Source organism: Fundulus heteroclitus, chromosome 12 (assembly GCF_011125445.2).
Source record: "Fundulus heteroclitus isolate FHET01 chromosome 12, MU-UCD_Fhet_4.1, whole genome shotgun sequence".
Taxonomy (NCBI): Eukaryota; Metazoa; Chordata; class Actinopteri; order Cyprinodontiformes; family Fundulidae; genus Fundulus; species Fundulus heteroclitus.
In genome coordinates, this window is record NC_046372.1 from 25727994 (window position 1) to 25755898 (window position 27905).

At 39.6% G+C, this 27905-nt stretch overlaps 1 protein-coding gene across 7 annotated transcripts in view; it reads right to left on the minus strand.

The window, feature by feature from the left end:
- Window positions 1-25660, minus strand: part of wdfy3 (WD repeat and FYVE domain containing 3) — a 161496-nt gene extending 135836 nt beyond the window's left edge. For 6 of the 7 annotated variants that reach the window (XM_036144346.1, XM_036144341.1, XM_036144342.1 and 3 more), the window contains exon 1: window positions 9801-9884. In XM_036144346.1, coding sequence (XP_036000239.1) covers window positions 9801-9829 — 29 coding nt within the window. In that variant the 5' untranslated portion in view covers window positions 9830-9884. Of the gene's footprint in view, window positions 1-9800; window positions 9885-25395 lie in introns of those variants that run through there. The other variant, XM_036144345.1, reaches the window with a different exon arrangement.
- Between the last annotated feature and the right edge of the window lie 2245 nt (window positions 25661-27905).

A 27905-nucleotide genomic window follows, 5' to 3' on the forward strand; every position in this document is an offset into this window, starting at 1 on the left:
CTGCTCAGTCTGACAGCTAGATTTGAAGCTTTTCTACTTCAACGAGTCAGATAAAGTCTGGAGCTTTGGGAGAAAGCCTCTGGTTTACGGCACATTTGACCGAGCCAGCAAACTAGCAGTGGGGTTGCAAAGTGATCAAGAAGTGGCTTTAGTAGCATCAGCACAAAAGTCCAGACCTCAGCCGCCAGCTCAGATGGAAACTCAGGCTGTGACACAGTCGTGTCCTGTTTAAAAGCCTCCGGTCAAGAAAGAAAACTTGCAGAACACCAGAAATAAGGGAACCAAAAGCAGAAGTGGTTTAAATATATCCCAGCCAATGGGCCGAAGTCATTGTTGATGGATGCAGACGCCACAATGAAGAAAGCGTGAGAGTGACAGAAAGTGGTGAAAGGTCTTTCAGACACAGATCAGTCTGCAGCGTCCTGAGACGACATGAGGTCAAACTGCATTATCAAACTATTCTAGAAATGTCATATTGGCATAAAGATTAAGCAAAGTATAGCAGGGAATCTGGCCGTCTTGTCAAATAATAATAATAATAAACCCTAAAATAGAGTTAGGAATGGTTCTGCTAAAGCCATGCAGTAAGAACTGTTGTAACCAGGTTAGAATAGAGGTTAACTAAGGACAAAGGCAAACGAGCCACTAAGTCAAAGACAGATCTGCTAAAAAAGTAAAAAAAAAAATGAATGTCTTTCAGGTAATTACTGCAAGCAGGGGCAGTTACCACTAATAGCATCAGTAATGGGCTCTGAGATCCATTACTTTTGAGATTTAATGAACTAAAATATTCACTGAATATTGAATGTTCTTTCAAAAGAACAAGAATTTTCTCCCTAAGACGTCCTCGTGCTGAAACAGCCCGTCTATATCGGTCCTGTAATGCATCCCTGACGCACATCAAAGCCAGCGCTTATTCCTGAACAATGCTGACTGTTGGCTTTGCTGCGAGCAGCCCGACGTTAACGGAGAGGCAGATGAGAGCGCAGAGAGCACAGCGAGGCCCGGACCACAAACCGGGGCGAACACATGTCGTACGACTTCAGCATAAGGCTGAGCTGGAAAAACCAACAGAAGGGAAGGCACAAACGCAGGATTAGGCCCACTGCAGCAACCCGAGTCCCGTCCACATCATTCTGAGGCTCTGCTGGAGCAGAAAGACGGCGGGGGCTTTCCCACAAAACCCCCGCCGCTGTTCCCAAAACACCAGGTGCTGGCTAGGTCGCGACCCAGGTTGGATCTATTAAATATTATTCAAAAGTATGTTGTTCATTATTATAAAATGCAACTCCCAATATTACGTCATGCTCTGACCCCCCCAGCGTTCCAACAGCAAGCTTCGCCCCCAACTTTCCACATAATCCAACATCTAAAAAGGGGATTTGTAACCTGTTCAGCTCTACAACAAAACGGCTGTTTTCTGGGAGGAAAAATAAGTGAATTGGACGAGGAAACGGTGCCAAACAAGTAGGGCTGAACAATTAATCGCATTTTCAATATAATAGCGATTTAAAAAACGCAATTTCCAAATCGCAGAGTCTGCAATATTTGGCTATGTAACAATCAGGGAATTAGACACGTCCTTTAGGTGTTGGTAAAATGTTTAAAGTGGGTTTGCCTCCACATGGAAGGGAAGACAGTTGCAGCCGTGAGATAATCTAATTTTATTACTTGTTTTAGAGTTTATATAATCATACATAGCATTAAGTTCTGGTCAATCAGTTTAATACATAGACTTGTTTGTTGGTTGCACTTTATGTTCAACAAGGATTGATGTCCAAATCAACTAAAAGCTATTCTCTTGAATAATATTCTGATTAATAGAAACATTAAAAGTTCTTGTTTTGAATAGTCCTTGTTTACAAACATCTTTATTTAGAAGCCATTTTTGTTGCTTCTGGTTAACGCAGAGAAAAGTCAAAATTGCAATTTTGGTTGAAATATATTGTAGGCAGAACGCAATCATTTCTGCTCTGAGTTTAGATGCTGCTGGTCTTTTAGCAACTAATCTGCACAGCGAGGAAACAAAATGATGTGTTGTTTGTATATGTTTAAAAACACATGATAAATTAAACTGGAAAAAAATCGCATTAAATCGCAATATTAATAAAAAAAAAAAATCGCAATTAGATTATTTTCCAAAATTGTTCAGCCCTACAAACAAGTCACAAGTCATCGTTTGAGACAAAGACTTAGACAAACTTTATTGTCATTTTATATCAGAGCGCATACAAAATGAAATCTCGTTGCATACAGCTTATGAAAATGCAATGAGATTGCAACTGCAATACAATAACATTACAATATAAAGTGCAGCAGTGATAAGAATCTAACAGTGCAGGTGAAAAAGGTGTGCAGAAGAATGTTCCACCATGTTTATGGTGCAAAAATAGTGGTGCAAAAAAGGCATTAATTTGAAAAGTTAATTGTTGGCAGTGCAAGATAATGATGGTGCAAAAATGCAGTAAACTGACCGATGATCTGACCACACGGATCCCCAGACCATGAAATTATCCGCCAAGACACAAGGAGATGATTAACAAAAGCAGCTAGCACAGTATGGGAACCATGTCAAAATGTTTCAGGCTACTGTGTTTGGTTTAAAATTATTTCAGTAAAACATGAATGGATACGTTAAACGATCAGTATCCATAGCATAATAAATAGGGTTGTCACAATATTAAAGTTTCAAACTTGATACTGATTCTCAGAAATAATCCTGTGCCTTTAGAAAATGGTGCTGCAGTATTAAGAGCAAAAATATAATTATATACAATATGACAAGCATAACTAACTTCTTTAATTAGGGCAAAACCAATAAGTTGGGGAGAATTCAGCTGTCGATCTGCGAAACATATAATGTAATTGTCACTTCCCTGTTTGGTAAAATAGCAGACAAGACAACCCAGTATAAGTGTTTAAATCCTTTATGGAAGTATGTACCTTTGATTCAGTCATGCAATTATTTCATTTTATTATAATTGCTTGTCTTTATTGTGCTACAGTACGCTTCCATTTAGCTGTCATTTTACTGCTGATACAAATAAATGTTACTACCGAGGGACAAAAAAAGGAAGATTCAACAGTAAAAATGCATTTGAAAACAATCTGGTGGATTAAACAGGATGTCTAATTTGCTCCTTGCGGGGGTTCAGTTTTCTTGGATGTGTCTCTCAGCCTCCTAACAGATCTTCATTTTAAAATCAGGTTATTTCTTTTTTTTCTTCTAACCCAACCAGTTCCGGCTTTCATTTTAGTATCTGAATTAACAACAAACCCACACATTTGGCAAATGAGCACGGCTAATTTCTTCACAGAGATGTGAATAGTGAGATGGTGAATAGCTTTAAAGGACAATCTGCAACCAGATTTACATTCCTTACACAGTCCTCACCAAACAGTAATTCCTCCCCCTCAGCACTGGCAGAGGTGGACCTAGTTTTATACAAGAGGTGGCCAGAGGGTGTGCAAAGTTTTACTCAGGGGTTCACATACTAATAAAGGAACACATTGGGTTTCTCTACCATGCTACCTAAAGCATACGCCTTCTTGACAACTTTCACCTTCTTCTTGGCATTGCGGACACCACGTCGGCAGCATTTCTGCTCTGTGCGGCTTTTCCTCCTAAGTAGCACTATTCTCCTGGACGCTAGAGGGCAGCGTTGCATTCCTACGGCAAGCGTACTACACCCCGTACTACGTAAAAGGTAGAAAACACAGTTGTTTCCAACATTTAAGCCTCTTACTGTCTGTTTTCAAAGAGTGATGGCGATGTCGGTCCAGGAATTGTTAACAATTTGTTGATCACAGTGATCTTTATGGGCAGAATCATAAAGATGATTATAATCATTAACGTCCGCCAGAAGGCGCGCTTGCTCGTCTGCGTAGCTAGGAATTTTCTTAAGTGGGCAAAGTGGAAACACTTGACCACGCGAAGGGGTGCGGGAGCCAAAACAGCGTAATATGGCCCCACGGGCATCGCGGATGTATTGTAAAAATATTGACCTCATTAATTTAAGTCTTTAGCCATTTTTACACACCCATCAAACATTTAGTGATAATTATGCTATTTCCATTATGCATATATGAATATCCTGGTAAAAACTGATCTGTTTTCAGATTTTACGTCACTACTCTTCCTATTTGTCATTAGCGTACCGCGAGCGAGCTATTTTTAGAAACGTAACGTCACGATGACGTCACATCACGTGGTACGCAGTAGGGCAAGCTTGCATAGTCCGCCGCTGTGTCGCTGTAAAAGAGACGTGCGTTAGCCTTGGTTTTACTCGTTAAAACGACTGCTTTTTCCAAATCTAAGACCATCGTTGTTGCTATGGAACGTGCAACAGCGACTCGAGGTACGCTGATCGGCAGCATATGAAGGATGTTTTCTTCATTAATTTCCCGAAATTCAAGAGTGCCAAGGAGAAATGTGTGCGCTGGGTACACCGGTGCGGTCGGCCTACATATGTAGCAAGCATTTTGTTGGAGGAAAGGGCCCAACCGAAGAACATCCTGACCCAATTCCAGCGACATCAAGTCAAGGTAAGAGTATTTTGGTGGCCGACATGTTAATAATGAAGCGCCTGCTACCATGACAGCATATAGGCTGTCATGGTAGCAGGCGCTAACATGATAGCCTGCTACCAGGATAGCCTACTGAAAAACATTTCAAACAAGACAAACATTAAACATATACCGATTCCTGGACGGTGATTACAAACAAAAAAAAACGACCGACGACGCCATGACCGCCGCGCAGAAAAAACCCCCAAAGCTTACCGTTCGATCAACTCGGCCCGTTTTCCGGTTTTTTAAGCCCTCGACACTCAAGCCATCGTTTGAGCTGAAGGTTGGTGTGTTCTTCGACAGTGCGACCAGTAATCCGTGCGCCTGGGACATCGTCTTGGGAAAGTTTAATGGCTGCAAAGTCGGTCATATCGCTGGTTGCTACGGGCGTTCTCTACCTGTGTGCCCTACCTAAGCGGCAAAAGGGCCGTTGCTCTTGAGACGGTGACGTCACGTGCGCGGTACGCTATTGGCACTCATGGACTGTAGTAAAAATGGGAAATGGCCACGCCCAGAGGATGTACAGCCTATACAGCAGCGCAAATCCAGTGCGTCACCTCACACATGGACAGAAACGGTATTCATCTTTTACTCTAACCGCGTATCTTTACACGCTAGGTGTGGTGTATTTTGTATTTGGGTGGCACCTGGGATGTCCACTTAGGTTCTAGAGGGGGCCACTGCTACCCGGGCCACCCTTCTAGCTCTGCTCCTAGTGCTGATTCATCTATGGACCATATTTTTAATATTCTAACCCAAGTTTAGACTATGCAGCCAATTACTTGTCGGTTTGCCTTGATGTAAAAAAATAAAATAAATCTATATCCACAACTTGACCTACAGACGACACACTGAATATGAATGAATCTCAAGGACCAGGGGAATGACAAGGATCATAAAGGCATATTTAATGGCCTTCAGAAATTCTTTGTCTCCTGATCCTTCAAAGGAGCGCCCCCTCATAGCAGGAAAGCTAGAAAGTAATAAGCATGCAGCACTACTCACTTCGATCTACAAGCATGGGAAGAGCTGCTAACAGAAAAACTGCATCAGAAAATGTTTTTGTCTTTGGCTGAAGCAAAGAAAACAAGTTGGTGGCATCAATGGAATGTCAACTCCCATGCAGTGGGAAACTATGCCTGTTTTCTGGGCCCTCCAGGCTTCTTTCTTTTTGTTTTTTTAAAGCACTCTCTTTAAGCGAACGCCAGCTTCAATGAACGTCTTCCAGAGTTAACACCAACTCCTGGGAGATGAAGGCAGCCAGTGCCCTGGAAAGGCCCAGCTCTTCAAAAGCCTGTGTGGTTGTTCCTCTGGAGAAAGTGACGTAATGTCAGCCTCTTGTCTGACGGTTTACAGGGGTAGACAGAAGCTGAGGAGTCCCACACAGGAGAAAAAGAGGGGGTTGACGGGAGTGAGATAAAGCACAAACTCTTCAACAAAATGCTAATTTGGATAAAGTAAAAAGGCTATGGTGGCAGAGTGCTGAATTCACACCAACCCCCCACACAAATGCTGGTAAGTTTGGTTTTAAAATGAAGAACTGTCTTCTCTGGACACATTAACTACACACATATTCAGTAGCAACATCAACTGTTGGTCTGATTAACAAATTAACAGTAAATACTGTATATTGTTTGGTAGCTGACCAGAATTAGTTGATTTTCATTTTAAACTCACTCAGCTGTGAAGCTAAATATATATTTTTTTCTCTCCAGACCATTCACACAGCATAGCAAATCAGTTTATCTGCTCTAATAATAGCTTTATTGTGAAAGTTTTTCTAAGTGAGGTTATTTGCCACTTCTGTAGGTTTGAGGAAGCACAGAAGTGTGAGAAGGGCCTAAAAGGAAACTTCAGTTATGTCTACCACTCATTTTACTACTTTCATTTTCAGTAACAGGTACCAATCAAACAGGTAGTATAACATCAGCTTACTTTGTAAGATTCATAGAGAAACTGAAAAAAAGACATATTTACAGATGAAACGATCAGGGTATTTGTGAAAAGTCAGAGTGGTTTATTATGCTTTTCTTTCTAAGGACTGAAGCACAAGAACTCGTTTGGTTAAACTGTATTTTATTGTAATAGAAAAACCCACAATAATGCATGCAGTGGCAGATTCAGATTTAACCCCCTAAATGGCTGAATCTATATCCAATTGTACAAAAAAAATTACTTGTGTTTTTGCTGTCTACCAGATGTAAAACTAGAGATTGATCATTAGTACCATATGGTAAATTATTAGTGTACATTTTGGTATGATGCTAATAAGCGACACTAGGCACTTAGGTAATGAAAACTTTATAATCTCAATATGCTCAAACTAGTCTTTGAAATTGTGTCAAAAATGTGTTTCTGAACAACTATTCCTTTTTTATCATTACACTGTCTTATATAACTAAATAAAAACTAAATACTGCCAACTCATGTGCTGCACAGTTCTAAGAGGTCGTATCCCCTTTCTCCAAACATGAAATCAGTGTTACAATGTGAACATCATTCCATAGTGTTTCAACTACAGCTAAATACTAAAGACACCCCATTAATGTACTTTCCCAGTCTTGGTCCCCTGTTTAACGATAAAACAATATTAGATCAGGGTATAAACTCATGTAACTAATAATTTATATATCATTATTTATACATTATCTTTTCATAATCTAAAGTACTCCTTTGATTCAAAGTTGCATATTAGAAATACATGCACAGAATGTACAATTTCTATAATTATATCCATTATACAAATTATCTTATTAATACTATAACTAATTTCCCATTCCCAGTGTCATGACAAAGCTTCAAACCCATAGTTAAAAAATAACTTTTATTGTTTTGCTCACATGTCTAGTTCACACTCAGACCATTATATGGTAATAAGGCACTTCTAATAGTATCCTTTGTATGAGAGGTGTATGTACCAATCAACATTGTGGTATTAATATACCAGATGGGCTGTACTCTCAACAAAAATAGGCATGAAGCTAATTAGCATCACGTCCTTTAAAAAGGGACAGTGTGTAACTAAGTACTGCTTTTATAAATACATATTTTTGCAAAGCCTAATAACATCACATTAAAAATTAAAGCATTCTCCTAATTTAGCATTAGTTGTTTATAACTACATAGGTGTCGGTGCACCCACTAGGAGCCACCATGTCGAATCGCTATTTCTGATTTCAGTCGCTTAAAGGGGCCAAACTTGTCAGCCATACACGTTTTCCCCTATCTGCCTTCTGTATGAAGACGTGCTGTTAATAGTCGATGTTTAGAGCCGAAATAAGCGACTGCACGTTCTGAAACAAGCCCAAAGAAACGCGACTCACGGAATCTACAAGCAACTTTAGAGAAAAAAACAAGCAGACTTGGCAACCGTGCCAAAAACTATTTCACACGATAATTGTAGCTTTAAGCTATTAGCCGTCGGGCATGTTTACATTAAAACATTTTTTAAAACTCTGCGGCTTCTATAGTAGTTGTTACGCGCTTAGCGGCGAGGTTATTTGTAATTCATTTAATGCATCACTAGAAGGTACGCCAGTGATAAAATCTTACACATACACAGACACCAAGCCCCCATCCTGATAATGTTTTGATGGTTCTTTTTTAGGCTAAATATAGCCCCACAATGGGTACGATGAGCAGATATAAACAGACATCTAGTGGCAGTATTGCAGAACTATCATAATGCCGGTTTGCTTAAATAATAAATCACTTGTAAATAATGCCGGACCAAGCCTGATCCTCTGCAATATCTCTCAGTAAAGCAGCAGCACGGCGTGATCGAAGACCAACCGTTATTAATTAAATAAAACGATCTACAGCAACTTTTAGAGCCTCATATCAGAAGATTTATTCATGTCAGTCAACCCTGTGTGACATCTAAACCTCGGCAGGTTTAGGGTTCGCTTCAGTGAACACCAACATTCAGACTGTATTCCCAGATACATTCCAGTCTTTTCCCTCTTGGAATGATAAATTTTAGTTTTTTTTGTTGGATCTTGGGACATTGTTTATTGTTTTGCTCAGAGATGCTAATAGATGTTAGCCACTTCCTTGTTTTATCCCCTACTGCACATGTGCAGTATGTACTTCTGTTATTATAAATAAACAAAAAGGCTTTATTTACTAACGAATTGAGCAAAAACAAAGCATAAAACACCAAAATAATAACTAATACGCCAGCAGTGATAATCTTTCATAAACACTTTGCATGCAACCAGAGTGAGCTGCTGATGTATTAATAAAAAAAAAGGGTCAAATAACGTGGCTATGCACCTTTAAGGGTTCAACAAATTTTCAACCAACCAAGAAATGTATTCAGGACAGAAAATGAGACGGATTAAGATTCATCTTTGGTGAGAAGCTCCAAATCTTTGAGGTTTGGAGCTTTGAGGTCATCTTTAGCTTCCTTCACAGATCTTCCAACAGAGTAAAAGTCAGGACTCTGTCTGGGCCAATTCAAAATGTTGATACTACTTCCAGTTAGGGATAAGCGATAGAACAAATACAGTTAATCTATTGTGTTTTTTTCCATGTGTGTTCTGTCTAAAATGGCAGAACAGAGTGATGATGCCACTATTGCCTGTGTGGCATTGGCCATCGCATAGCTTATTATCTGAATTAAGGATGATGAGCATCTCTCTTGCTGACGTTATCAAAGATTGAGTGATAAGGTTGGAAATAATTGGCTTTTCCAAAACTGTGCTTTCTGCTGTTTTAAAGCCATTTTAGAGTTAATTTCAAGATGTTATGTGACTTTTTAACGAATTTTCTGATCACATTGTACAACATAATATTATTAACCTTAAATATGCAGTTCAGTATTTGGTAGTTTTAAGAGTTTGACATGGATTTCAAAACGGCTTTATTCTCATCTTGCCTGTCTCTTACCCTGTACCAGCATTAATCAGCAACAGTTGTTATACGACTTTATTGAGTTAAATATTACAACAGCTGCTACAGATTAGTTTTTTTCATGTTAAATTTGTGATTCAGCGTTAATGATGCACACAGCCTTCATATGACTATTCAGCAAATGGTGGCAACAGAGACATCAGAGCAGTTTGTTAAATACATATTACAGCTGCCTCTGCAGTGACGAAAGGACAGAAAATAAACGCTCTGACGATCAATAACGTGTAAACTGGTCTGTTGCTATATCGGTGAAGTGAGTAAACAAAGTGACAGTCACCACAGAGACAAGCTTAGCACCCAGCTCTGATTTTTCCTACCTGCTGTTCTCTCTGCGCTCTGCAAGCATTTCAACTCTTCAGCACCAGGAGAGACAAAAACATTCCTTCAAAAAAGGCAAAAAATCGGCCCGTTCTGATATGCCCAGGCGATGGCGGCGTCACGCCATTCCCTCTCGCCAGCATCAGAACGGCACATGCTAAGGACGGATGCACGGAGCGCGGAGGCAGGGATCGTCTTCACTGGCAGTGCCAGAGGCTTTGTTTTCCACTGAGCACACTGTGTGTGTGTGTGTGTGTGTGTGTGTGTGTGTGTGTGTGTGTGTGTGTGTGTGTGTGTGTGGTCTGCCGGGACTGGCACAGCTGATCCCCCCCTGACACCGGGTGGGGTGTAGAGAGCTTTAGAACGAGAGGAGAGGGTGGAGCGTTGAGCACCAAAGCCATAACACAGAGAGGAATGTACCATTTACTCAGGAGGAGGGGATGGACGACTGACAGAAATTAGCTCAATTAAATTAACCTTTTAGTCCTGATTAAGACTATTCTGGTTTATTTTAACTGTATATATTTTTTTTCCACTTCAGAATTAGGTGAAAATTGTTAAAAATGTGACAAAAGTTATGTAAAAATTGAAAAACTCATTGTGGGCCTGAACATATCTCCAGACGAATAAGTCAAGCCTGGCGACACATCAATACATCGCCTCTTAGTTAAGCCACATTAAAAAAATAAAATAAATACCAAACAGAAAACCGAGATTAGATTGTGACACCAGAAATGGACATAAATGTTCTCAGTTCTCACTCTGTTTTTTCACCCGCGACATTTAGCCTCAATTCACACGTTCCTCCTACAGTCATCAATTTGCTGATGATATAGATTTTACTACTAAGTAAAATATGAAAAATAAATTTTGTTTCAAAACAAACATGGGTTTGGTCCATCCGAACCTATTTTTACAGTGTAAACAAGTATCTGGTCCATGCTAATTTATTCAGCAGCAGCTGTCTCTCTGTTACATTTCATTTGCTCAGAATCTTATGATTAGCCACATTAGCCTCCAGTAGATGGGCGGTGATCAGAAGGTAGCCCAAAAATCGTGGATTGGGTCATCTCTAATTTTTAGAACCTTGCAAATTCATGTGGATGATCCCTATTAAAACGCTGCTATTTAGATTTTGGTTTTGTTTTTTTAGTGAAGGATAAAATTTACTCGTATGTAAAGGGCTCTTAAGATGACTCTGAAATGCGGTTTATACCAGAGGCACATATAAAATGAGTCCAGCAGGGAAAACAAAACATTCTTCACACTGCCACCAGCAAGAATAAAAATACAGTGGACGATTGAAAATAAGCAATAAAACAAAACACCAATCAGTATCAGACACTTTAAGTGTGGCGAGAGAAAAGCCTGTTGTTATACAGCCTTAAGGAGTTAGTAGCCAGAATGGCTTAAGAACTGAAACTGCAGCTGAATAGTTTATATGTGTATACTGCGAATTTTACAATATGATCCAATGTGACCACTTGCTGGAGTTTATGAAAAACACATAAAAGTAAAATACAGCAATAAACAGAATGGGAATGTGTCATTCTCCATCTGTCTAGTCTATAGACCATTGCCCTGCTTTCACAGCTCTATAGCCGGTCATGAAATCCCTGAAGGTGTTTAAATGGATAAATTAGCCTCAACTTTAACCAACACAATAAATGAACAACAATAACCAAGTAAAGACATGATTCTATTGGTTCTACTGCCTGTTTAGCAGTAAACTGACTTCCTGTTATCGCTTTTGGTTCCTTCTGGGGTAAAAAAAAAAAACAGTTTACAAAAACTTTAACTATTCTGTTTAATTTTTAACACAGTTCCCGTGATTCCTGAAATAGTTCTGCAAAGCAAGTTTGAAGGGCATAATTCTCAAACAGGAGTCAGAATTAGTTATGTAACTTCAGATGGAGATTAACAGTTTGTGGTTTTTCAGGCTGACTCAAAATGAGCAGCCGCACCAGTGTTTATGGTAATGAGGAAACATAACACACCCTGGTTACTGCCTTCTATATTTGGCTCCAACAGCCTTTAAACTACAACAACACACCTCTGTGGTATAGAAGAAGAACTAGAAACAAACGTTTTCAACAACAAACCATATAATAATGAAACTGCTCACTGAGAATATTGAACGTTAACCAACGTGGTTATGTGTGGTGGCTCTCGAAACGTGCAAAATAATTCCCTGTGGGCTAATTAGAAATAAGAAAAGAGAAAAATTATCAGCATTAACTTCAAACGTTAGTCATTTCTCATCCACTGGTATTGGTCGGATAAGTAAAACTGGGCCGGTGTAAACAACGGATGTTTATTTCCGCCTTGTTGTTGTTGGTGTGTTTGTTTGGCCGCGTGAAAGTAGCTACGTTTACGTGGACAAAAGAAATCGGAATAAAAATGTGTCATGCAAATACTGTGATCGGGTTAAGCTCAATTGGAATGAAATTGTATTCTGAATGAGGGGGGAGGTTTATGTCGATTGATAAATCAATCGACATGCATGTAAACGCTTGACAGGATCAAGTTATTCCAACGTGGCAAACTGACGGGAGAGCGTCCGATGTAAGAGCGACATCTTGGAAGACAAACTCGTACAATACTGCTTTGGTTGGTATTTTGTGTTGTTCAGCAAAGACAGAAGTAGTAGTTCTGTTTTTGTTTTTTTTTTATTTGATAACTGCGCATATCAAAATGGTTCTATTCTGAATAACGGCAGGCGCATAAACTCGCACATATGATCAGATTAATTGATTGTGTGCCCATATAAACGGTACAATCCGATTATTTTTTATTTTTTTTTAATCCAAATACATTTCAATCCGATCGTGAAATTTTGCGCATGTAAACATAGCTAGTGATGCAACGCGGTATTATGGGGTGTTTAACTGAAGCAGAAGAGCCACATCAGCATTGTTAGTGTTTCTTCCCAGTCCCGAAAGCGTAGGGAGACGTATATTAATAAGATTGGTAAATATCGATTTTTGAACATAACAGCAAAATTAGAATTTAATATCAATATTGCCCAACATTTTTCATTTCGATGCATCCGTAACCAAGAATGATAGTAATAATCCTCTTTGTCATTGCAACTTTTTGTACATTCCAATGAAATGTGTCTTCAGCATTTAACCCGACCCTCAGGGAGTGGATGGTTGCCACTGAGCAGCGCCCAGGAGGCTTTCTGGGGCTAAGGGTCTTGTTCAGGGACTTAGAGCGCCAGTCTGTGGGATTCTGACCCAGGAACTAGGAACCTTTCCAGGATGCAATCGTCCTGGGCTAACCACTAAACCACCACTCCTCCATTGTAACCTTTTTTAATCCCAGGACACAGCACCTTAGATGTAGTCATGCAGTTATTTCATTATCCATTGTCTTATCTATTTGCTGATATTCCTGAGGGACAAATTATCATTCAGTAGAACGTTGCATCTCAACAGGTGAGCACAGACTCTTCTTCACTGTTGAGGATACAGGAGCTTTACTAACCTTATGCTGTTCTCAAGCGTTAGCATGACGGCCGTGGCGCTAGCCAGTAGCGCTGGCTTGTAGTGTTAGCATGTAGCATTAGCATAGCATTTGGGATTGTTTAGCATTTTTTTTTTTTTTTGTCCATCTGCATTTGTAGGAAAAGTTCCTCCAAACAATGTTTTTTTTGGCTGAACTTGACATGTTTGCACAGTTTAAACTGTGACGGCTAAAGTCTGCCGTCTGACACGTTCTTTACTAACAGGAATATAACACACGTTCCACTTCATCTTCCTGTTTGTGATGCAATTCAGTAGACCCAAGGAAGCGCTGTCTGTTCTCTGAGACTTCAATCTGCAACGGACTTGTGCTGCATTATCCACAAGATTTAAATGTAGCTTCATAGTTACATCTAATCAATAACAGCAGCCTAATCCAAGCTCAAAGTGCTGCAGCACAAGGAGGGAATTGCATGAATAAAATGTAATATCAGATCATAAGATTAGTCTCTGCTGTATAAAGCTTTCCTTTCATTTTTTTATGTAGGAGTAGCTGCACTACTAAAATGTTTCTACTTATATTTAAGTAAAATGCAGTTCAAGTATAATAAGGAACAGCTCTGTGTAGTCAAATTCTCAGATTTCTCTGAAATGTTGTATGAAGAGAACTTGTCTCTTTCATTTGAAAGAGTTACCTTTTTATATCCATGTTTTCCTTTTTAGGTACACATCTGAACAGCAATACCTAATTTTGTAGTGTTAATATTTATATTTATTTCTTAATTGCATAGTATTTTTCCACATGCTTCAAATAAACCAGTACTGGTTCCTACCTTGTCTTCACATTTATCATCCTTTTATGATTTTTGATGCTGTATAGTTTGGTTTTTGTAATTAAATATTACAAAAAATCTAAACTATTCAGACTTATCAGCAATAAAAATTTATATTTCAGCTAATATACAACTGTCATTACCAATGTAGTATTTTGCTTTGGCAGCAGTAGAAATCATTGTTGATTTTCTGTTTCACAATAAAATCAGTTTAATAATGTTTTGCAGTTAAGCCCAAAACGATTCATACCTCTTGCAGATATAGATTTAAAGAAATCTTTAAAATTTATCGACACGCTAAAAGTAATATTAAAGTTTGAGAGCAGCTCAGCCAAAGTCCTTACTTGAGTCTGTTAGAGAATCTGTGACAAGAGCTAAAGATTAGGGTGATGGCAAGGAGGTCATCCAAGCTCAAAGACTGGGGAGCTTGTCCCCAAAGATAAAGCGTCACATTACCAGTGGGAAAAATTTTAAAACCTGCTCAGCAGTTATTAGAAGAGCTTGATTGCTGTATTACTAGTACAAACTTTTCAGCCAATTATTGAGGAGGAAGTATATGTTTACAAAACAGACTCATTTCAAAAGGGATATCCCTTCTATATTTAATGCCTGTCTCATTTCCTATCATAACCCAGCATCTTAGTATAATGAGAGAAGCTTTAAGTCTTAATTGGTCTGAGGTATAAATTATTTTGGCTTAACTGAATATTCTGATATTCTTTGCCAGAAGTGTAAACATTTCCCGTTATCTTGAGAGCGCTAGCTAGTTGTGATCAATATGGCTTCACGTGTTGACGTTTCAACAGAAGACACCCTCAAATATTTATAATTTGCAGCCTTTGGGGTTTCCAGTAGAAACAATAAATGCAACAGGGTGACAGACAATACAGAAATTAAATGTACGTTTACCGTCTACTCCTATCTCGGGGTAAGTTCTGCTACGTTACAATCACAGCGCACGCCATAAATAGCTACTGGAGCTCTTGAAATAATTATCAACCCATCTCATGAACTCAATATTGTCTGTCATCTCGTCTTGTGTGTTTTATGCAGCTTTACACCCCAGACGTTTACCCAAGTAAGTAAAATACTTTGAAAATCTCATAAATACCACACAGTGTATCTTTTATGTGTTGTACTTACAGCTTCACAATACATGTAATCACAACTGCTCATAGCAATATCCATGCGTGCAATATTGCAGTTCTGAAGGACTACTTGGATCCAGTATTTGGTATGAAATAATGGTTCATGTTCCATGTATGCAAATGCCCCTACCTGATGTAAATATTTAAAAGTCAGAGTGGTTGGGACACTGTGATGAAGGTACGAGATCGGAGAAATGTGGGTTAATCACAATATTCATCAACAGTATCAGGTTTCTTCCAAATTTTGCGTAGCCCATAAGAAGAAACGTTGGAAAAAAATTGGGATGGGTCGATCAAGAGCTGAAAGAAAAGCAGAAACTGGCAGCCTGATTTGGGCATTGGACAAATTAGTGCATAATTACTAATTTACAGATGGACACATCTAAACTGATTAACACACTTTCTAAAAAGGAAGACGGCAACATATGAACTAGAAAGCAATTATCCACCAGCTATGTATTAAAACTTAATGTGTGAAAAAACAAAAAGACAATGTACCATCAAAACCTCTTGGTGTTTTTCCTGGATGTTCACATGCAAATCAGTCCTGCCCTTTTCTTTTTTGACTTAAAAACATCGCACCTTTATTGATAATAATATTGAGTCTGTTTGTCAGAATATGAGCTTAGACAACTGAAATACTGTACCATTGCTTTCTCAAATACATTTATTTTATCCTTACAGATCATTTGGTGCATAGTGTGTTTAGGAGTTGTGATTATCTCAAAAATTAACGCTAAAACCTTTCCTTTCATCATTTCTTAATAGCAGATGAAAGCTGCATTCTAATCAACTCAATGAAATCTCTGGGAGAAATGTCACATCTCAGGCTAGTGGTTAATCTATTGATGATGACCCGATAACTCAGAAATTGCACAGGCAGATTAGCTCAGTTACTTAGTCTTATTTTTTAACCTAAGTGTCCTCTCAGTTTTTTTTATTCCAATTTGTCTTCTTTATTCCACCCGAACCTGTTTGACACGACTTCAAGATTTTTAACATGTGTAAACGAGGTATTGATTGTTGGGGATAGTTAAGCCTGATCCCTGAAAGTAACCTGGGATCTGTTGAACCTGTTTTGCAATATTAGGACCATGAAGCGACTGTTTATTCCAGGGCAGCACTGAAATGCAAATGCTCTGATAAAATCTACTGTTACAGTACATCACCAAAGCTGTAAAAGAAGACGCACTCATATTTCTAAATGTGTACTAGGGCTGGAAAATATAGAAAAAAAGCATATTGATAAAATAGAAATCATATTGATCGATATCAATAATTAAAAACAAATCCAAAACATAAATTTTAAGTGCAATCCTGGGCATTGTATGCTGTTGTTTAGCGACTTATTTTTAGATACAGACAAACTGAATTGAAACTCAACTCTTTGTTCAACCAACTTTCTACCAAACTGAAGGTTTTTAAAAAAGAAAGCGTGCTCATTGAAGGGGCGGAGCTTGGTGACAGCCTGGGAGGATGCAATGATTGTAATATTAACCTACATTATATATTGCATTCTAGTCAATAATTAATATATATATATATATATATATATATATATATATATATATATATATATATATATATATATATATATATATATACACACACACTTTTTTATTATCCCTTTTTTTATTATCATCTATATACGTCTAGCGATCGATAAATATCGTTATTGAATTATCGTCCAGCCCTAGTGTGTACTAATATCAAATAATACACTTTTAGGGTATTTCTTACCCTGTGATAACCTCCTCAGACAGAGCAAAATGAAGGAAAACTTAAGATGAAAGATGTGTGTGTTCGTGTTAAGGCAACCTTTGTTTTAAGCCCAGCAGTGAAAGCCAACTCAGCTGCTGACAGGAGTTTCATGTTACCATGCCTGCAGACAACGAAAGCTGAGCGGGAGAAAAGCAGAAGAATGGAAGAACCCCGGGCTAAAGTTACAAGTCATGCAAGTTTGGAGCTTTTCCCTTAAAAAAAAAAAAAAGGTCTGGTAAACACAACAAAAAGGGGAACTAAATAGTTGGTGAGCTCTTACATGACAAAAGGGCCCACATTTCAGCTACACCAGTGGTTTTTATTTCCGGTCCTCAGGACCCGGTTTTCCTGCATGTTTTAGGTTTCACTGCCTCCACACACTTTAATCTTAATGAATTGGTGATGAAGAGACCTGTGCAGCCCTAAATGGCTGCTGAGGAAGGAATGCAATCATACGTTTCAGGTGTGTGGGAGCAGAGAAACATGTAACACAGTGGCTCCCCAGGACTGGATAAACCTCTGACCTAGACCATTGTTGACCTGTGGATCAGAAATCCAAAAATACAACCTTTTTCCTGATCAGTGAATGCACCGTGCTTAACCGCCACCATTTTCACATTAACGACAGCCTTCAACGTTCACGCGGTTAATGTGTGACGACTTGAAGTTAGATATTTTTAGTATCAGTAAGGATTTAAAAATTGAGTCACTAGAGGGAAAGAGGGAAGCTCGTTAATGGGGAGCTGTATTTTCAACGACATGTTGAGACATGTCTGCAGCTCTGAACACATTACAGGTTAAGTTGTTGTTTTATCCCGTTGAACCTCCAACCTCCGTTTGTCATGGAACGTGCTGGATTTGGAGATACTTGCAGCCTTTAGGCAACTTCAGAGAAAATTATCAACATTCTGAAGGGAATAAATGTGGAGACCGACGCTAGCCAAGGTTATCACTCAATTAAAAACACCAAAGGCAATTTAAAATGTGAACTAGGTAATAATGTGTTCATTTTAAAAAATATTGCAATATTAGTGACCTGGGGAGAAAGGCGGGACAAAGCCAAGGGTCCCTGACTGACAAGGGCCCCCCCAAAAAAAAGAAGATTTATATATACTTTATATATAAATAAATAAATAAATAAATAAATAAACTGCTCTCTCATCAACTCCTCGTACTCCTGAGCAGCTGGGTGGCTCTCCATTTCTCCAGCTGGGGTCCTCTAACAGAGGCCTGGGAGCTTCAGGGTTCCTCTTAGGATCTTAGCTGTTCTAAGATTGTGTTCTTCTGGACTGAGGTGTCTGATGTTTCTCCAGGTTTCTGTTGGAGCCACTTCTCCAGAGTGGGGGTTACTGCTCCAAGTGCTCCGATGACCACCACGGTTGTCTTCACCTTCCAGGTTCTTTGTAGTTCTTCCCTGGGCTCCTTGGTATTTCTTCAGCTTCTCGTGCTAATTTTTCCTGATGTTTACTTCACTCGATCATAACGGCTGTCCTCTGCTGCTTATCAATGATTGTCTATATATATTAGGACTGTGCATAAAAATCGATATAAAGATAAATATCAATGTTTTTAAAACAATTTAGTATCGATATTCTGGCTTTCAATATCGATATACCTCCCAACCCCTAGGGGGCGTTGTTACAGAACATCATTACTGTTTACAGCGAGGAAGTACAAGAGAATCGTATTGTATCGTCAGCTACTCATCGAAAATCGCATCTAATCGGCTCATCCTAGATGATACCCAGCCCTTATTTTCATATTATATATTTATATATGGATGATTTTGATTTTTTTGTTATGAAAACAAAAATTCCTGGCGGCATCTCTGCCTGATAGTGATGCAGTCGGGTTGATTGTAGGTATAACCCAGTAACACAGCAAAGAGCTCATTACTACGGCTAATCATACTTAGCTGTAGGTTCCAAGTACCGTAAATGGTTTGCAGTTTAGCTAAATTTTTTCTGTCATTTTTGACGCGACTACAATTGCTACATGACTATTGGATTAAAAGTATGGTTAAAAACATTGTTCTTCACGGCCGCCGATCGAACCAGCGTCATACGTGTGCGGTAGAGGGACATTCTTGCATAAACAATGATACAAACATTATTTGTATTTTTTGTTTTAATCTAGAACGATTTATTTCAGGGTTCTCACCAGTGCCGTTGTAGTCAAACTGACTCTGAAATGAGACCGTTAGGCTAATTTTTTAAGCCTAACGGTCAGTACGTCACGGAACAGTGCAACACGGACGCTTGACAGCAACATAGAAAGGTCATTAAAGCTCTTCAACATGCGTCAGCAAAGTTGTAAAGCTCATAAACAACATAAGCTAACGCTAGCTGTTATTAGCTTGACGAACAGCCCGGTTGGAGCGGCACTAAGCAACGCTCTGCAGCTGCATGATTGCATCCAGAGAAGCAGTAGTCCCACGCGGGAGTCTGCTGAGAGCATCTTTTTCTCATTAGCAATGTTTGCATGGCATTAACATTAAAATATACATTTACTTTCAGAACGCTGCACATTTGTGGCTGCAAGATTGCCCTAATTTCACGACACAGGAGCAGCCGGCCGTCTGCATTTGCTTTGACAATGACCGTACAACCCATGTTATGTGTGGAGTTACAAGGCGATGTTAACATATTTCTATCTGTATTTTGATCTGTGAGAGAACATTTACATGTAAGAATGTTGTTCCTATGAAGTCGGTCACATTATTCATGCAAAGCATCATGGGTTGTAAAAAGTCAAGAATGCTTGCTGAAGTCAAGAATGCGAGGGAAAAAGAGAAGGATTTAGAGGATGGCCTCTCTTTATCTAATGTTACAGTCCTTTAAGAGAAGTCACAATTAGATTAAAGAAGTCACAATTAGATTAAATTAGTATTGGCATTATAAAGCTTTACAAAAAGCAAGAGATTGAAAATTCAACCACAACTTTCAGATCTGGACATCTCCATACCATGTTGTGTTTTTTTAAGCCACCAAGTATGATACTTAAGAGTTAATGTGGGTCGGTTCACTTTATTACTCATTATAAAGCCTGAAGCTATAAAAAGGTACAGAAACAGCAAAAACAAAGTTAGTCTTCCAGTACGAGCACACAGTGACGCTACTGTCCTTTCACACACAGCTCTGTGCAGAAATAAACTTAATTTCAGTATAAAGTTACAACCAGACGGAAAGAGTTTAGCATTGAGAGCAACGTGCAAATTCCTCTAAATGCTCGACATTAAAGACCACTTCAGATAACATCGTTTTTATATTAGATTTGACTCAAAAGATCATCTGTTGTGAAAAAAAAAGAAAAAAAAAAAAGGTGGAAAGTGCTGACAAGCACTGCTTCACTGCATTTTTCTGCCGGCTGCCATTCATGTTTTTTAGTCTACGTAGAATAGAGCCTTCTTCTCTCCACATCTGCAGCCATTATCCTCGGGCACACTTAGGGAAACAAGTTCATCGTGTATGCATGTTTTATGGTTATTGCAGGTAAAGGTAGTAGCTGGAGGGACCTGGAACTGATAAAGGCTGTTAACCTAATTTATGTTAAACAAAAACCACCACACAGAGAAGAAGGATAAAAATATTTGCAGCCTCAGCTACTCGTCTACTGAGTTCTCTCCATCCACTAATTTTCCTACATTGCATCACAATTAAGGTCACAGTAAGGCTGGTTTTTAATTAATTAAAAAAAAAATTTAATTCCTATGGGGGAGCAAGTATTCAGATTGACCGCCAGGAGCAAGAGGGGTTATGGCTTGTTAAGAAAAAGTTAAGAAAAAGGAGAATCTCACTTGACAATGTTAGTTTAGGATTATGTTATCAGGCATTTTAAGTTTTAAAAAAAATGTGTAGAGGTTTTGTTGTGCAGCTCTTTGCAAAGCTACTGAATTTTATTCTGGCTATTGGTGTCTGAATCCTTTTGTCCGTTCTGAGTGGACGTAATAGTGACAATTTAGAGCAGCCTAGCCAGATGCCTGCCTTGAAATTTCACAGACAATCTAAGAAATTAGGGTGATGCCAAGGAGGCCTTCAAACCTCAAAGACACAGAGGACATCACCACACCAATGGTAAATCATCAAAATACGAATGGCAACATGCAAAACGCTGGTCAGCAGCTCCCATGCTAACTCTTGAGAACAGCATAAGGTCCGTAAAGCTCCTGTACCCTGAACAGTTTAGAAGAAATTGTCCTGGACGACATAATTTAACGGCATTTAAATCTTAGCTTCATGGACACGGTCACTCAATGACGTGGTTCTGTCGTTCTCTGCTCTCCTGTTCAGATCCAATGTTCTACTGAATAATTATTTGTCCCTCAGGAATATCAGCAAATCGCTAAGCAAATGGATAATGAAATAACTGTATGACTACATCTAAAAAGGTACATACTTCCATAATGTATTTTAACACTATTTCGCGGATAAACTGTATACAATGGTGTCACTTTAATGTTACTGTGCAATCCTTTACGCTTTTATGTGAACTTGTTTAGTTTTGCAATATTTGTCTTAAAGCTATACTTGATAATCCTGTTCAGAAACACTTTTTGTAATATTGGGTAAAATGGTAAATACTTTATGTACAAAAAGGAGGTTAAATTGTTTTTTGCGGGAGCTGCAGGCCTGTAAAAACTATAACCAGTGTGCGATTTGGTCCGAAGGGCCTGGATTGTCATAGTTTTGTTCCTGCTCTCATCCCCCTCTGTCCCTTAAGTTTCATGGTTATCATCTTATCTATTGTTGTTCCACCTGCCGATCATTCTGACGTGCTCACGTAACGCCAGTGTCCGTGCTCATTCCTTCATAGTTTCAGCTTCCTGGCTGCGCACACGCACTTCTAGTGGTTATGTATCCGGTTAGCTTAGCGGCTAGGTTAGCAGTTAGCTTAGCGGTTAGCCGTTCATTGTAGCTCCACTGCTCTCACCGTAGACTTTGACCATGGCTGAGAGTCACAAGAAGCGAACTGCGTTCATGTTTATGAGAAGAAGAGGAAAGCCTCCGTAGAAAGAAATAAGACCGGAGTGGATTTGGGAGATTATGATGCGATTCTCCTGAAGAGTAGAAGAGCAGGTAAGCCGGGTCTTGTGCATGCTCAGTTATTCAAAAAGGGACTCGGGGAAACGATGTGACGATGCTGCTAACATTACTTCACCACTCTGAAACTGCACCCATCCACTGCCTCACAAGCTCCTGCTTCAGGCATTGCTGAGTCAGGGCGTTGAGCCAGCGGCTCAAACTGATAAGGCTCATGGCCGCCGAGCTCCACAAAGCCTCCCTCAACCTCGGGTGAGGAAGGGGGGTTAAAACCTCCAACCCAAAGGACCGAATCGTAGCGAAACCACCATTATTGCCCTGGTCACGCTCCATGTTTCAACATGTCACTTTCCCTTGTCCTGACCATAACCGCGCTTAAACGCCACCATCCCCACACTTAGCCCCACCCCTCAGGATCTCTTGGCATTGCCCACCTTGGTGCCATTTTTTTTTAAAATGTGTCTAGGAGTGGGGTTATGCTTTCACATTGGGGAGAGGTACGCTTTGAATTATACATTTCTCTAAACGAGGGCTGACCTGTCCCACACTTATTACTTTTCTCCTAATAAAAGGAAGCTAAAGTTACATTTTTCATATTGTAATTAATCTTACTCTTTGCACTTCAACAGAAATAGCCCCGTGCCTTTTCAAAAAAAATAAAAAATGTTGCCACAGTAACAAAAACGGTTTTATGTAGTTTTCCTGGTATCACTATGGAGTTTGAAGTTTTAGTATCATGACAACCGTAGGCTGTATAACACCACCCTGTTGACACTGTTAATGCCATCTTAAACACACGTGTATGTTTACTGTAGATGATTCATCTTTTCTTCATACTGCAACAGACAAAAATCATATCTTACCTTACATAAGTCAGTCGAGGGTTTTGCAATGCTATTTTTTTTAGATATTTCTCCATTACCCAAATATACAAATCATGTGACAGATTTCAGTCAAAAGCCTCTATGTTGATGAATAAAGAATTAAGCAATAAAGGAGAATTCTCTCTTTCCTCATTAGGTTTTGTGTCATATTCTTTTAATCCCAGACACTGAATCGGTTCTCAACAACTGTGACGGCCACTGTGACTGTAAAGAGTTTGGGCATTTTGTCTTTCCAGATCATACAGGTATGCGTTCACCCAACACCAAAGAGGAAGGACATCAGGAATGATCCTGCAGAAGCAGCTGCTGCTGTCCATCATTCTACAATTGAGGAAGGACATTCACAGGAGGAAAATAAATTAAGCCAGTTGCTAATCTTCCAAGGAGTGAATGTCCCAGCAAACTCCCTCCAAGGTCAGACCGTGCAGTGCTCAGAGAAATGACAGAAAGATCCAGGAGCTGCATTTCAGGTCCTTGAGGACTCAGCATGCTAGTCACTAAAGGTCATGACTACAAAAAACAAAAACCCTGAACATGGGTGGCTTGTTTGGTCGAGGGAAAATAACGTGACTTAGGTTTGAAACGCTGAATCTTAATAAACCACAAAACATTTGGAATAATGTCTTTCAAATAGATTTCTGGACGTAATGCACAGCACCATGTATGGGACAAAAAAACCTAACCTAACACATTCTACGAGTGCAAAAATATTAAAGCGCCTGTCAGGCAAGGCGGTGGAAGTGTGATGATCTGGGTTTGTTTTGCCTCCACAAGGAAAAGGCACTTTGCGGTCATCGAACCAACGATGGACTCTTCTGTAAGCGTTTAGAGTTAAACGTGAGGTCGCATGTTTGACTCCTGAGTCCTGCCTTAAACTGCGTCATGCTAGAAATGAATTAAAGGTGCTTTAACAAGCTAGACCACTTCCTTACGTTGCCAAATACATAATACCGGTGAGAGAGTTGGTATTCTGTTCTTATGCACTTAGAGACATTTTGCAATCTGGTAAAAACCAAATCCTTTTCATTATGTCCTGATAAGCAACAGCCTTAAACTTCTTGGTTTTCACCATGACTTCAGTAACAATTGCAACGAGAATAAAGAGGAAGACTGTAATATCATACAAATAATGGGTAAACTATCACAAAGTCTTCAGCTCTCCTTTGTGCTCCAATCCCTTGATAATCGGTGATTAAACCGACTGCACCGTCCCCTCAAACTGTTTATTTGTCATTGTGGGTTAAAGGTTTAAGAATTACCAACAACAATGTAAACACAACCAGGATTTACCTAAAGACCAGTAGATCAGTTTTTTTATGTAAAGTTCTCAACTACCTAAAAAAAAAACAAGAATTAACTGATCTGATTTACGAGCAGAAACGTCCCTTAATGAGGTCTGGATTCTAGCAAAAATGGGAAACTTTTACCTTTAATTAGAAAAAAATAAAACAAGCAGAAATTTTAAGTCACAATATTCTCTGTTGCGGTTTTAAAATGTCAAACTGTATTCTACAGTAGAAAATATGTCTTTTTTTGGCTGAACAGGAAGATCTTTACAAGACAATTAACTGGCCTGTATTCTAATCATTAAAGATCAATACCAAAGAACTGTGATTTTGGTTTATAATTTCTAATTATTGTAAAATTTCAAAGATGTCTCTTCACACAAGCAATAAGTGACTTTAATGTTTTTATAGCTTATAAATCGTTCGATTTGTCATACTGTTTGTTTTTTTAGTGCTGGTAATTACATACCTCACACAAGGCGTGGATGAAGATGCTGTGCGTTAATTAAGAGGTGTGCAGACATCCTGGGCCCAACGTCCAGAAACAAGGCGCTGACCAGAAGCGACCACCGGTTATTAAAGCTGGAAGCCAAACCTGGTCCATTTAAAAACACCCAGAATTTAGGAAATATAGAGAATATAGAGGAGCCTGCCATCCATGGTAGGAGATGACTTGGTTCGCCAACCATGATAAATTGATGTTGACTAATAAAGCCTGTCAAGGTTATCCTCGCCAGTGTCCTTGTGGGGGGTTTCCCCCCGCTAAGCAGCCCGTTTTCCTGCCGCCAGCCCCGCCAGCTCAGAGGGAAGCGCCGCTGCAGACCCGCAGCTTGTCGCCAGAAACGTCTCCAGTCAACCGCGTTAGCTCCGAGGCTAACCAGCTGATCGCGCTAGCATCGCAGCATCTGAGCGACAACTGTCAAAACCTCACCGCGGCGCCTAATAATAAATGTTTATTTTTTATTTTCTTCATTTAAGAAATATAAAGACAGCTAAAGGTGCGACGGTTGAGTTGGTGGCGACTTTTTTTTTTTATTAATTTACTGAAACGCTAAGGGTGGCGGCGCCGTTGCTGTTTAACTGACGTGATGTGCATTCCTGTGTATGCTAACCGTGCTAGCCGCGGCTAGCTCCCGATGCTAACTGGCCGCTCCGGCGGAGCCGCGGTCTACTCACCAGCGAGCGGCGTCTGGGGCGAAATACTTCGATGGGAACGATCGCGATAGCCTCCCAATGTGTCAGCTAGGTCGGTGCGAGGCGCTCCGTGTGCATCCATATGTCTCAGACGATGCGTAAACCCACGAGTGGAGACCGCTTCCTCTCCTTCCTTCTACCGGAGGCCATTTTTCCTCAACATCCAAATAAAGCGGAGCTCGTCCCGGTTGCGATTAGGGTCCCAGCGCCGAGTTTCCTCCAAAGAGCATCCTCCTCACGCTCGCCAGCGCCTGGCGAGGAGCCACATCTGCAGCGCAAAGCTGACATCTGTCGGATGCGCGGAGGAAAACACCCGATGACTTGCATTAAATGGTCCCAACAAGTTACTTTTCCCTTACCACCAAATGCAGAGGCGTCTGAAAATAGTTAGAAAATATCACGAAAAAGTTAAAGATTTTTTTTTTCTGACTCATTTTAGAAAGCGAAACTCAAATATAGTTTCATATAGACTAAAACAATTCAAGCATTTCTTTTTTCTAATCTGATTGCAGGTTTACAGACAAGGAAAACACAAATTTCCGTGCGAGAAAATTGTAATATTAGTTTTAAAAAATGGTATTTAAAACAGAAATGTCAGGCCTCTGAGCAGTATGTGCATTTATATGCACTCAATACTTGGTCTGGGCTCCCTTTGCAGGAATTACTGCATCCATGCGGCGTGGCATGGAGGCGACCATCCTGTGGTTCTGCTGCGGTGTGATGGAAGCCCAGCTTGCTCTGATATCAGCCTGCAGGTTATCTGTATTGTTGGGTGTTTCTCATCTTCCTCTCAGCAGTCTTATTGTGTCCCCTACTGACCCAGACTTTAGAGACCGTTAGAGGCTGAGGAAACCTTTGCAAAAGTTGTAAGCCAAAATCAAAAACATTACAAGAAATAAAGGCCAGAAATATTTAAATCTATGAGTAAGTCATGCAAGTGGGCTGCACTGTTGCCTTGCAGCAAAAAGGTCCTGGTTTTAAATCTCTCGTGGTCTTTCTGCATGGGAAATGCATGTTCTCCCTGTGCATGGGTAGGTTCTCTCTGGGTACTCCAACTTCCTCCGTCAGTGCAAAAACATGACTGTTAGGCTAATTGGTTTCTCTAAATTGCCCTTAGGTGTGAGTGTGTTGTCCTGTGTGTCTTTGTGTTGCCCTGTGATGGACTGGCCCTCCAGCGGCGCTGCACAGATAAACAGGTGGATAGATCAGTTGTGCAAGTCAAGACATTCTTCACACACAAGGAAATTCAAATAATTTTACAGAAAATATGAAGTAGAAATAGTGAAGAAAAAACATGGTAAATAAAAAAAACTATGCAAATTTTCAGACTTGTTTTCGTGTCTCTTTTTTTAATTATTTTGCTTTGTGGCAGGAGACCTGGCATCTGCATGTGGCATCTGGCTTGCTGATGCCACATGCTTCAGGGAGGAAGACCGTACTGTTGGTATTCTCTGTCCCACATCCTCTGATCCAGTCTTAAAGCCATGATAAGGTGTCCATTGTCGGAGAAGCCCAAATCTTCAGGGTTGCCATTTTATTTCTGCTTCTGAAACATTAAATCTGAGGATAATACATAACCCCTGTGTGCACGCAAACGCACAAACATCCTTGTTTTAAATACTTACTGAGGACTGTGCCTTGACTTCCATTTGTTTTCAACCCTTTCTATGGTCCAACCCTAAACCTAAAACTAACCATTACCTCTACAAATCTAACCCTTGCCTAAAGCTAAATGACACCTGACCCCCTGCCCAGAATAAAGTAAGGACCAAAACAAGATCCTCACTTTGCATCAAAGTCCTCACCTCACTAATAACTCACTCAGCTACAAGTACAAGTGCACACACAAACACAGAAATTTGAAGTATGTGTGTTCTAATAAATGCAACAACTGCACATAAAATATACTTTTTACACAATTACACCAAAGTAAATTTATAAACTACATTTCCTACTCAATAAAGCACATATTGTACCTGCTACATATATTCCAACAACAAACAAAGCCACCAGATGAGACTGGAGTATCAACATTTATGCATCTTTGTATGGCTACTTTATTTAATAATCTTAGTTTGCAAATGGGGGAGTCTATACCGCTTGCTGGATGATAGGAATTCAGATTGATGATGCTTTCCAGGACGGTTTTTTCCCGGTGTGTTGGCTTTAATATTTTAATTTAGTTATTTTAGTTTGAGTAGGAATAAAGCACCGGATCCTGAGGGTGTCTCCTCCTTAAAAACATGTGCTGACCTACTGACCCCCATCTTCACTAACGTATTCAGCAAGTCTCTAGAACTGTATGACGCTCCCAGCTGCTTAAAACGCTCTACCAGCATCCCTGTCCCAGAGACATGGAGCAGGTTTAAGCGACCGTAGGCCTCGTGCCCTCACATCTGTGTGGGTCTGTAAATAATAATAATAATAATAATTATTATTATTATTATGCATTGGATTTGTAATGCACTTTATATTTATACAAATCCCAAAGT